The sequence below is a fragment of the Rattus rattus genome, chromosome 6, assembly GCF_011064425.1.
Source record: "Rattus rattus isolate New Zealand chromosome 6, Rrattus_CSIRO_v1, whole genome shotgun sequence".
In the NCBI taxonomy this organism is placed as follows: domain Eukaryota; kingdom Metazoa; phylum Chordata; class Mammalia; order Rodentia; family Muridae; genus Rattus; species Rattus rattus.
In genome coordinates this window covers 3,829,975-3,842,399 of record NC_046159.1, presented here as the reverse complement: position 1 = coordinate 3,842,399, position 12,425 = coordinate 3,829,975, and the positions used below count along the sequence as shown (strand labels likewise).

The 12,425-nt window shown below is 50.7% G+C and overlaps 1 protein-coding gene across 1 annotated transcript in view; it reads left to right on the top strand.

Annotated features, from left to right (window-relative positions):
* The window catches only part of Itpr2 (inositol 1,4,5-trisphosphate receptor type 2), a 387,801-nt gene that overhangs the window by 332,412 nt on the left and 42,964 nt on the right, over nucleotides 1-12,425 (top strand). Inside the window, exons 53-54 of the mRNA XM_032905407.1 lie at nucleotides 3,438-3,568; nucleotides 5,664-5,829. Coding sequence (XP_032761298.1) covers nucleotides 3,438-3,568; nucleotides 5,664-5,829 — 297 coding nt within the window. The remainder of the gene's footprint in view (nucleotides 1-3,437; nucleotides 3,569-5,663; nucleotides 5,830-12,425) is intronic.

Sequence of the window (12,425 nt, the reverse complement as noted above, 5' to 3'; positions counted from 1 at the left end):
TATAACTTTGTCAAGCTAACACATGCTACATTTGGGATTCCCATTTGGGCATCAGTCAGTATTTTATTTATTTATTTTTTTTTTATTTATTTTTTTATTTATATTTTTTTCGGAGCTGGGGACTGAACCCAAGGCCTTGAGCTTGCTAGGCAAGCGCTCTACCACTGAGCTAAATCCCCAACCCCATCAGTCAGTATTTTAAAATGTTGTTTTAGTTACGAAAACATTTAAGACCAGCATTTCCAAAATGAATCAATTGTCATTAAAGTTTAATATGAGAGGGTTTTAATAACACTCAGAGTTTCCATTAAGTCTCACCTCCAGGACACTGTGTCCACAAGGGCCACAAACTACAAATAATTTAATTATTAAAGTGTCAAAGGGGGCATCGAGAAGTGTGTGTGTGTGTGTGTGTGTGTGTGTGTGTGTGTGTGTGTGTGTTCAAGCATGTGTAATGTTTTTTAAGATGTGTATTTTGTATTGGGGTGAATGTGGGGCAAGCCAGAGAGGGCATTAGCTTCCCTGGTATAGAGTTACAGGCTCCTGTGAGCCGCCCAACATGGGTGCTAAGAACTGAACCTGGCCCTCCAGAAGAGCAGCAAGTATTCTCAGCCACTGGCTATCTCCAGCCAGTGTCCAGTATTTTTTAAAATATACTGACTAACACCCCAGGTGAAAGAACTGTTTCTGATCCAGTAGGATAGATTTTTATTCCTTTCCTCAAATGAAACCTTTTGAAAAAAAATAATGAATTAAGAAAAAATGCTTTTCTGGTAGTATACTGAAAATGGATAACCTCACATCACTCAAGTGTCAAATTTCTTACTTGTATTAAAACCACGATTTTTCATAAGATTTAACAGCCACTGTACCTGGGTAATTGATAACTTCTATTCATTGGGCCCTAAGGATACAATGAACTCTGTTCGGTGTGTGTGTGTGTGTGTGTGTGTGTGTGTGTGTGTGTGTGTGTGTGTGTGTGTGTGTCTGTGTGTGTTCCTATGTGTGGATACAGGTGTGATATTCCACTGTATCTGAGGGAATGTCTTGGCCCTGAGTGTAATGGCCAGGCCCCTCACATTCCAGTGTCCTGCAGGGGGCATCTTCACCCCGATAGCCTGGCCAGACATGCCCCTCTTCTGATACTAAATGCAGAGGCCGTGTTTTAGGATACCCAGCTCAGCTGCTGACCCACCCTTCCTGGGAACCATAAGACACTTGTAGGTTGAAACACTTAAACCTTTCTTTTCACACCAAACCCTTGGCAGGGGTGGCATGAAGAAGACCAGCTTGTCACACAGGTGGCCACAAGGTGGCACTTACCTACTCCGGGAGCCCTGGCCAGCTCAGGTCAAACAGTAGAACCTAATAAAGCTCATAGAGGGTGCTGTATGAGCCCAGCATCTCCGTTTGCCTATCATTGAGCAAGATGATGCAGACAATGCTAGCATTGACCTGGCTCGGGCATCCTCCCATGGCAGGCCTGCCACAGGGAAAGCCAGACCTCCTGCTGGGTATTTGTAGCCAACCTATTTTATAAAGTTCTTCTCATCCAGTTTTCATATTTCAAAAAATGTAAGTAACCCTGTGTGTCTTTTGGTTTGTTTTTTGAGTCAGGGTTTCCCTATAACTCTGGCTGTCCTGGTCTGTAGACTAAGCTGGTCTTGAACTCACAGAGATCTGCCTGCCTGGGCCTTCCAAATGCTAGGATTAAAGACACGTGCCACCATTGCCCAATCTTTCTGATCCTTAAGGGCAGCCCTGTGGTAAGGGTGACATGAGACATTGGTGTAGTTGTTTATATTCCTCCTGTGGCTGGTGACGGGGAACATTTTGTTTGTGCTTCTTGGTGGCCAGTCCACTTTATTTCACTGTGGCTAATCACATGCAGGACGTGCGAGTTCCCTAGCTCCCTTCTTAGAAAATAAACAGCTTCCTTTCCTGTCATCTCCATGTGCCCACCAAACCAGCACATAGTGGGTCTTTCACTGGCATTTTCTACACTACAACCAGACAGTCATTGATTAGGAAGCGAATGTATCCCCAGACGCTTGTTCCTCATTCGCTTTGACTGACACTGCAACTTCACAAAGTAGCAGCAGCTATATTCCACGACCTTCTTCCTGGAACCCAGTAACAATGTAACAATGGCTTTCATTCTTGTTTCTCTCCTGTTTCTCTCCTGCTCATCTGTCACCACCACAAGGCTACTCCAGTACCCATTGCTCCTTCCTCCCCAAATTCCTTCAGATTTCTAAATCAGAATTGCCCATGGGTTCAGCTTGGAGGTGAGTGACTACACACCGTCTTGCCTGTATTCTATGCTGTGTTTTGTGTGTGCCTGCCTGTGCTTATATGCAGCCCTCTGGTCAGGGGGTTTCCAGCATATTTTTTTTCTTTTTTTTCCCAGGGCCTTACACTTGCTAGGCAAGTGCTCTACCACTGAGCTAAATCCCCAACCCTCCAGCATATTTTTAAAGGAGCAACTTGGTCTCATGTCAAAATATCAGGGTCCCTCTTCCATAGGATATAAAATCTGTTCAGAGGAGCGATGTCAGCCTTCTCCTAACAAGGAGCTACATAGGCAGTGTGTTCCTTCCCCAGTGCCAGTGGGTTCTGTAACATTCGTGCCTTGACATGCAGACTGTAGCCCCCGGGGTTCACAGCCCAGGGTCCCCAGATGCAGTACCCTAAGGGGAGGTTCTTTAACTTCGTAATGAAATAAGCCTCTGCCTTTCTGCTCACGCCTAAAAGGAGAGAATCCCAGTCTCACGTCCAGCAACAATCCCTATTTGTTTTCTGGCAAGATCTTTCAGCATTGGGTCGAGTCTCGGGACTTTTCCCATATATTCTATCTTTTCTCTCTTCTAACCCATAAGCAGGACTTCATCTCTAGTTCCCAGGTGATACCACAAAAATATCTTGAAGCTAACATTAAATAATGACAGAATTGTGGCTGCCCCATCATAAGCTCCTACTACAGGCCTTTAACATTCCTTACCCGGTTCTTGGCCAACCCTCAAATCCACAACATTTTCCTCATTTTATACATGAGGCTCCTGAGGACAGTGACTTGCCCCAGTCCCAAGCCTAGAACAGGCCTGTCCCACATCCATGGCTGTGTTCATTCATCTGCATGCCTTTACATGCTGGGCGGAGAGCTATGGTGATCACAGTCTCCTCCACTACAGTTGGGCACACAAGTTTTAACCTTGTCTTGCTGCTTTACCTTTCAATCCTGTCATTTTCCACCAAGCCGAGAAGAACAACATCTCAAGATATCATGTGTTTGGTGGTACCCATGTCAGTCACGTGTGGCCGCACGTGCTTCGGATGTCACGTGACCTCAGAAATCATGCCGTGGCCCAACAGAAGCAGATTCTTGGATGCCGGCAGTGGTGCGTTTTCAAAACCCTTTCACTGCTGTGTTTCTGCAGCCGGTGAGGGAGGTGAGGACGGCATCGAGAGGACCTGTGACACCCTGCTCATGTGCATTGTCACCGTGCTGAACCAGGGCCTCAGGAATGGCGGCGGAGTTGGTGACGTGCTGAGACGACCCTCGAAGGACGTGAGTAAAACAGAAGGGGTTTGCTTTAGGAGTCAGGTGCTTCTTTCCTTCTTCCCTTCCCTCTGTTTTCCCCTTCTTACCTTCCTCCATTCCTTCCCCCTCTCCCTCCCTCCCCTATCTCCTCCCTTCCTGTATTGGGGATTGAACCTATCACTGAGACGTACCCCCAGCCCACTTTTTACTCTTTAAACTTCGAGATTCGGAGTCTCACTAATTGCCCAGGCTGGCCTTTTACTCACTTTGTAGCCCAGGCTGGCCTTCAAGTTACTGACTTTCTGCCTCAGCCTCCCCGAGTATCTGGGGTGACAGGCCCATAGCACACAGGCCTGGTTTATTTCTTCCTTACCAGGATGATTTTCAGGACTACAGTGCCATTTGCCTTAAAAGTCTAACAGTGGCCGTAAGACCAGTCAGTTGCAGTGAAATCGTAGAGAACCAGAGGTGATGTCAGTTCAGCTCAAGTGGGAACTGTGCATTCTGTCACAGCAACATCATGGCCATCAACTCTGTAGGCACCGACGGTTACATAAATCACAGCTGTCGGTGTGGACAGAATTCCCAGGTGCAAGGATTTGCTCTGCTTCTGCAAGGGGAGAGCACCCATTATTTACCATGATGAATACAAAGGACAGATGAGTTCTAACAGGATTTCGTACACTGAAGCTGCAAGGCGGAAACATCTCTCAGGAACTGTAAACATAGAGGCGCAGACGAGAAGCCCACACAGTTCTCATCTGCAGCTGGCCTGTTATATAACGTCCATCCATCTTGCCAATAGCCTCGGCTCTCTTGTATTAAACAACTGGACCCCATGGGCTCCAATATGCTTTAATATTGTGTCCAGATAGGATACGTGTGAGCTGTATGTACTTGGCCTTTCGAGAACAAGGAGGAATCTGCTACAGAAGTTGAGAAATCGCCAGGTTTTCCTCAGCTGGCCATGCGTCTGACTCCCTCTCGCTTGGTGTCTAGGATAGACCTGCATGATTATTTTTCTCACTGCTGTGACAAAATGCCCAATGCAGGCAAATTAAGGAAAGAAGGGCTCCTCTTAGCTTACAGTCCTGCGGGGTCATACCAGCATCCTGGGGGAGACATTGTGCTGGGTACAGATAGTGTTGTGGATGCTGGGAAGCCAGGCAACCACTTAAACAGAGAGTGAGGTCTGTAAGTCCTCAAGGGCCACCCCGTGACCCACTTCCTCCAATGAGCTTCCACCTCCTGGCCACCCCGTGACCCACTTCCTCCAATGAGCTTTCACTTCCTGACCACCTGTGACCCACCTCCTCCAATGAGCTTCCACCTCCTGACCCCCCCGCGACCCACCTCCTCCAATGAGCTTTCCACCTCCTGACCACCCTGTGACCCATTTCCTCCAATGAGCTTCCACCTCCTGACCGCCCCGTGACCCACCTCCTCCAATGAGCTTCTACCTCCTGACCACCCCGTGACCCACTTCTTCCAATGAGCTTTCACTTCCTGACCACCTGTGACCCACCTCCTCCAATGAGCTTCCACCTCCTGACCGTCCCATGACCCACCTCCTCCAATGAGCTTTCCACCTCCTGACCGCCCTGTGACCCACCTCCTCCAATGAGCTTCCACCTCCTGACCACCCCCGTGACCCACTTCCTCCAATGAGCTTCCACCTCCTGACCGCCCCGTGACCCACCTCCTCCAATGAGCTTCCACCTCCTGACCACCCTGTGACCCACCTCCTCCAATGAGCTTCCACCTCCTGACAGTTTCCCCACCCCCACCCCTAAACAGCACCATCAGGTGAGGGCCAAAGGTCCAAAGATGTGAGCCTGTGTTGGACATTTTACATCTAAACCACAGTGGGGGGCTCACTGTGAAAATGCAACTAGTAAAAGCAGAAAGAGAAATGGAAGAATCCTGAGAGCAGGCCTAGGACATTGTCCCTCAGTGGTGGGAAAATACAGACAGAACGCCGTTCCATTTTCCTCGCTGTGACCACTATGTGTGTTTACCAGGAGGACAACTGCTGAACATCTACTTTATGCCACACAGCGTGTGTGTGTGTGTGTGTGTGTGTGTGTGTGTGTTCTATGCATGTTCCACACTTCTGTTGCAGGAGCCTTTGTTTGCTGCCCGGGTGGTCTACGACCTCCTTTTTTTCTTCATCGTCATCATCATCGTCCTTAACCTGATTTTTGGTGTGATCATTGACACTTTCGCTGACCTCAGGAGTGAGAAGCAGAAGAAAGAAGAAATTCTCAAGACAACCTGCTTCATCTGTGGTAGGTTCCACCCCCCCCTACACCCACACACACAAGCTGTGCTATGACAAGAGGTGGGTGACTCATCCCCAGGTGGGCAAACTGTCCAGCCGGAAGAGGAATAACAGTGATTTTCATTTCTCATGTGTTAGGAAAAGTTGTATCGTGAGGGCTGGATACAATTCAGGTTACGTAACATAGTGGCATGAGACTGGCATTCTGTGCTTCTATAAATAGATGGACGAACCATCCCAAACGGTCCTGTCATTATTTCTGCAGTTTATACAGGCCTCTGACTGCTGAATGTGCTGCCAGATGCCGGGAGGCTCCACCAACTGGCAAATGGGTTTTTAATCACAATAGCATGTCATGTATATTATGCAGTGACTTTTATTTTGCTAGATTATGAATACAAAGATTCTACTCATTGGTTTCACCATCTTAGAAGCAAAACTAGGCATTCTTCCAATGTTACAGCCATACACATGTATATAACACAACACGCATATCACAGAACACACAAACACTGTAGAACACACACGCATACACATACATTTACCATAATGTTCCAGATACCTACACTACACACATGTACTTAACACAGTATGCATGTCACAGAACACATAAATACTATAGAACATGTGTGTGTGAGTGTGTGAATGTGTGTGTGTGTTATGTGTGTGTGTGTGTGTGAGTGTGTAGTGTGTGTGAGTGTGTGAGTGTGTGTGTGTGAGTGTGTGTGTGTGTGTGTGTGTGTGTGTGTGTGTGTGTGAGTCAGCTGTGAGCCACTGTGTAGGTGCGAGGAGCAGTGAGTGCTCTTACTCACTAGGCCATCTCTCCAGCTCCAGAGTTTTATATCCCAATGTGGAAATGGAACCTGGGCGTAGCCAAGTGGCTGAGCATGTGGGGGAAGTGAGGTAGGAGTACCCCGGGTTTTACCTGGAGCGTACTGGACTCGAGTTGTGTACTGAGCATGGTGGGGTACCCCAGCGTGAGCCAGTGTAGCTTCTCTGCTGACAGCAGCAGGCAGCCCCATCCCACAGGAAGAGCTAGAGCATGGAGGAAGGTGCCAGCTCAGCTGTGGGACAAGTGGAGTACGAGCAGGAGCAACCTCCACAGAGTCAGGAGGGAGAATGTGGGGCGAGGAGGCTGGAGGAGAGGGCACCGTGGTGTGCACTCTGCACCGCTGGCCCCAGCATGGTTGGCCGAGCAGGACAGACAGATGCTGGTCCCGTCTCACTTCTGGCTCCCGGATTCCCATCAGTCGCTGGTGATTTCCCGAGCAGCCCTTTGGGGTTCTGCCTGGAGGTTTGGCTGGTGGGCTCGGGCCTTGGCCCAGATTGAGCACAGTCCCAGAAACAGCAGCGGCAAGCCAGGCCTTGCAGAGACGTGCATGGTGGACTCCAGAGCCTCTGGGTAGCTCTAGGCACAGTGGAGATCTCCTCCCGAGCCTGGTTTTATGACCAAGACACCCGTGCCTGTGAGCTGAGATGAAAGTGTGGAGGGGTTCCTGAGTCCGTGCATTTCGACAGACTCTCCGGGTCGTTGGCACAAATGTCGACAGAGTGTTGTAAAGAGAGCCAGCCTGTGCTGCTCAGCATGAGGGAAAGCAAGTGTCTGGGGTTGGCAGTTTCTGTGCCTTCAGGGATGATATCTCCTGTCCCCCTTCCTCTTCCTCTTCCTCCTCCTCTTCCTCTTCCTCCCTCCCCCACCCACTCTCATATTCATATGTACATGTATATCTGTCTGTCTGTCTGTCTGTCTTAGGGCCCTACTGCTGTGAACAGACACCATGACCAAGACAACTCTTGTAAGGACAACATTTCACTGGGGCTGGCTTACAGGTTCAGAGGGTCAGTCCGTTATCATCAAGGCGGGAGCATGGCAGCATCCAGGCAGGCATGGTGCAGGAGGAGCTGAGAGTCCTACATCTTCATCTGAAGGCTGCTAGTGGAGGACTGGCTTCCAGGGAGCTAGGGTGAGGGTCTTAAAGCTCACGCCCACAGTGACACACCCACTCCAACAGGGCCACACCTCCTAATAGTGCCACTCCCTGGCCTAAGCATATACAAACCATCACAGTGTGTGTGTGTGTGTGTGTGTGTGTCTGTGTGTCTGTCTGTGTCTGTGTGTGTGTCTGTGTGTCTGTGTGTGTGCGCCTCTGTGTGTGTACACATATTACATGTAATTTGTGATCAGCTCTGCCAGAGCAAGGCAGGCCAGAAGTGTGGATGGAAGACCCTGGCCTTTGGTTTTGTCACTTGGGATGCGTTTGTGGTTTAGACAGAGCAGGCTGCCCAACACTGAGCACAGATTTGCTAGAAGGAAATTGAGCCTGAAGGAGAATCTCATGTCCATGTCTGCACTGGGTGAGGGAAGGGGGTCCAGGTGGTAAACCCTGAGTGTCCTACAACCACTCAGGAGTTGGGAAAAGGAAGGAGTTGGGGACCTGAAGGGACAGTTCTTTAGTCCTGGGAGAGAAACCGTCCCTGAGCCTTTTGGGGGGAAGAAGCCCATTTTCTCATTTCTCTCTTCTCTGTGAAATATATGACTGTTTTCATTTCTTCAAGGAAATTATTTATGTATTGCTTTGCTTTGTCATTTCTCAGCAGCCTTCAGCCTCCCAAAGGACAGCCCTCTTCATCTGTATCTTTGGCTCTGTGTGGTGTTCTAGTCTTCATGCCAGCTCCCTAGAAGGGGTTTTGCCACCATCCCCACCCCACCCACTCCCCGAAGCCTCTCCCTGAGCCACAGGCTCCGCCCCATGCACTTCTGCAGCCTCTCCCCACACCACAGGCTCCGCCCCATCCACTCCTGCAGCCTCTCCCTGAGCCACAGGCTCCGTCCCATGCACCCCTGCAGCCTCTCCCCACCCACAGGCTCCCCCATGCACCCTGCAGCCTCCCCCACACCACAGACTCCCACCCCACTGCCTGCAGCCTCTCCCACCACAGGCTCCACCCCACCCCACTGCCTGCAGCCTCTCCCCACACCACAGGCTCCGCCCCATCCACTCCCTGCAGCCTCTCCCCACACCACAGGCTCCGCCCCATCCACTCCCTGCAGCCTCTCCCTGAGCCACAGGCTCCGCCCCCCATCCCCCCCTGCAGCCTCTCCCTGAGCCACAGGCTCCGCCCCATCCACCCCTGCAGCCTCTCCCCAAACCACAGGCTCCGCCCCATGCACGCCTGCAGCCTCTCCCTGAGCCACAGGCTCCGCCCCATCCACCCCTGCAGCCTCTCCCTGAGCCACAGGCTCCGCCCCATCCACCCCTGCAGCCTCTCCCCACACCACAGGCTCCGCCCCATCCACCCCTGCAGCCTCTCCCCCACACCACAGGCTCCGCCCATCCACCCCCCCCCTGCAGCCTCTCCCCACACCACAGGCATCCACTCCCTGCAGGCTCCCCCACACCACAGGCTCTGCCCCATCCACTCCCTGCAGCCTCTCCCCCTGACCACAGGCTCCGCCCCATGCACCCCTGCAGCCTCTCCCCGAACCACAGGCTCCGCCCCATCCACCCCTGCAGCCTCTCCCCACACCACAGGCTCCGCCCCATCCACCCCTGCAGCCTCTCCCCACACCACAGGCTCCGCCCCATCCACTCCTGCAGCCTCTCCCCACACTACTCCTCCACACGCATGCATTTCTCACTACCTTTTCCAAGGTCACATCACCAGCGCCACGCTTCCCAGGCTTCGTCCTCTACTTCTGTGTTTACCGACTGAAGCTTGTGCAGCCTCTGGCAGACACATGGACCCAGCACGGTCCCAGTGTCTTCTCCCTCAGCTCTGGATCCTGACTGACATTACAAGTAGATCTGCCTTCAGTAAGCAGGGCTGGAAGTTTCCTCCCATGTCAGCATCTCTGTCCCTTTCCTTCCAACAAAGACTCCACCAACCTGGACTAACAGATCGGCTTCCACAGGCTCACGTCACACCCTGCCATAAGTGCTCCCAGCCACACCTTGAACCCACCCAGTGCTACTAGAAAAACTTTTCCAAAGGGGGTTAGAATAAAATTCACAATAACACAGCCATCCATAACTGTGAAGTTCCCGTTTTCATGGCACTAAGACACCTGACAATCTGGATCATTCCTCAGCCTTACCCTCCTCCTTCCCTGCCCCTCCCCATCCCCTTTCCTCTCCTCCCCCTCCCCCTCCCCCAGTTCCCCCTCTTCCTCTTCCTCCCTTTCTTTATTGAATTTTCTTTTATCCATTTTTTCCCTCTCATTTATGCTTCAAATCTCAGTCCACGTCATTCCTTGCTGTTCACGTCCTGGCTCTGTTGTATTCCCAGTAGTGGGAGAATGTTCTGGTTGGAATCCCAACCCATAAGGTAAACATGGATGCCCCTGAATGGCCATCACCACACCGTGATGAGCTGTATCTGTTTGCTCTGCTCTGTGTGTGCGCCCTCGTGCTGTAGAGACCATGTGAACTCTCTAGGCAGGTAGACTGTTGTCTCCCTCGGTCCTGCACCCTATGTAACCTTGACAAAGCATCTTACTCTGAGCTGTCCTTTGCTCCTCTGGTATGAGGAGACTCTATGACCATGCTGTGAAGCCGTGTTGGCTGTAATCAAGATCTTGCTTATAAAATTCCCTAGCACCGTGCAAAGGTGAGACTCAGTCCTCACGGAAGCCAGATGCTCTTCCCTGACAGACATGGACCCATGTCATAATCATGCTTTATGCTTTCATATTATGTGTTTGTGAGTGAATGACTAGACAGTAAATCAGCCCCAAATCTACACTGTCTTTACAGTCACATGGCTTGTCAGTTACACAAGGAAATTAAGGCAAAGCAATACTGAGTTGTCTGTATTTCATATCAAAAGCCTAGATGCAGCCCAGGGAGCTAGCTCAGCAAAGTGCCGGCCACGAAAGCATGAAGACATGAATTCCAATGCCCCGGACACACATGGAAAGCTGGGCCCAGCAGTGTGAGCCTGCAGTCCTACTTAGGAGGAGAGGCAGAATACTGGGGCTAGCTGGCCATCCAGTCAGCACATGAGCAAAGCAGAAAAGTGATTGAGAAAACACGTGACATCGACCTCTGGCCTTACTTACGTGTGCACACATGTGCATGTACGCAGCACATGAGTATACACACAAAACCCAGCTCTGATGATTACAGGTGGCCTCAAACTTTGCCACTGGGCATTACCTCGGTGGCATGGCATTCCCTTGAGGATACATGTGACGTGCCCATAAGCTCAGGGTGATATTAGGTCAACCAATTCTGTATTGATTTTCTGGAAGCTTCTTGCTTATTCAAAAGACAGAGGGGTCACTTGGCAACCTAAGCTTACCAGGTTTTCACACTACGGCAAATAGAATATCTTCAAGCAGAGCAAGTTAGTGTCCCTGTTCAAAATGAGACTGGAACTTCGGTTGAGCACGTGCCTGCCATGTGCGAAAGCTCCACTTCGGTCCCCTTCACCAAAGGAAAATAACGTAAATTAGGAATGAGAGGGATGTCTCAGCAGTGAACGGAACACACTAAGCGCTTGCACACTAGACATTGACTTCCAGCATCCAGGCTGTCATACAATTGTCCTGATAATTACATACCAAAAACACCTGTGACATCAACTCCAGGGATTTTCATGCCTTCTTCTGGCCCTTGTGGGCATCTGTACATATGTGTACACACACACACACACACACACACACACACACACACACACACACACACACACACACACACATATTCTGGAATGGAGGCCTGGATTACAGGTCAGTTCCTGTGGTAAACACAGACACCCATGCCGTGGTGGATGTTCCTGGAAAGTTATGGTGGAGAATAAGAGTCATTCTTGATTGCTCTGTCTCTCCAAATCCAATTGGATATCACGGCCTCTCAAGTTTTCCCTCTAAAACCCTCCTTCACTCTCTCCTTCACTTATTCAGCTCTCCCATCAAGTTCAGTCAGATTCCTGTCTGGGTTCTGTGCGGGTGACATTCAAAGTCCAACCTGACCAGAGAGGTGAAGGATAAGCCCAGGCGGACATAGGTTCACAGCAAAGGGTTGCAAGCACAGGGGATTGGCTGTCTGGTCAACGTGGGTGGTGCCAAAGGGAGGCTGAGGCTGGGTCTTGGAGATGAAGCCCCTGAAATGCAAGGGGGAGCACAGCCAGAGGCAGGTTTCCCACAACTCAGAGGATGTGGAGGCTGGAGAGAGGTCCACAGTGGTTAGTGTGGGAGACCGGGATGGCTTCCAGTGCCTGTCCATGGGGAAGGGGGCCAAAGAAACAACTTTTCATTGAGCTCAGTTGGATAAGCCTACAGCTATCCCTGTGAGTATCTCTACCAGGTAGGTAGAGATGGAAATTGAACCTGGGAACACAGTCATGCTGGGTGGTAATGGTGCAGGAACCATCAGCATTGTTACGATTACCCTTGGACTGAATGCCACCCCACAGAGAGCAGGAACGTGGGAGGATGGAGACAACAGGATACCCTGTCACGATTCTCCTCCCATTGTCCCGGCTCCTTGCCCTTTCCATCCATCCCTTCCTCTGTCCCCTAATTCCTGCCCGAGACGTACTTCATGCACAATTCTGAACCCGCTGTCTCCACCCAGAAGTCTGAAGCGAGAAGAGAAAATGACA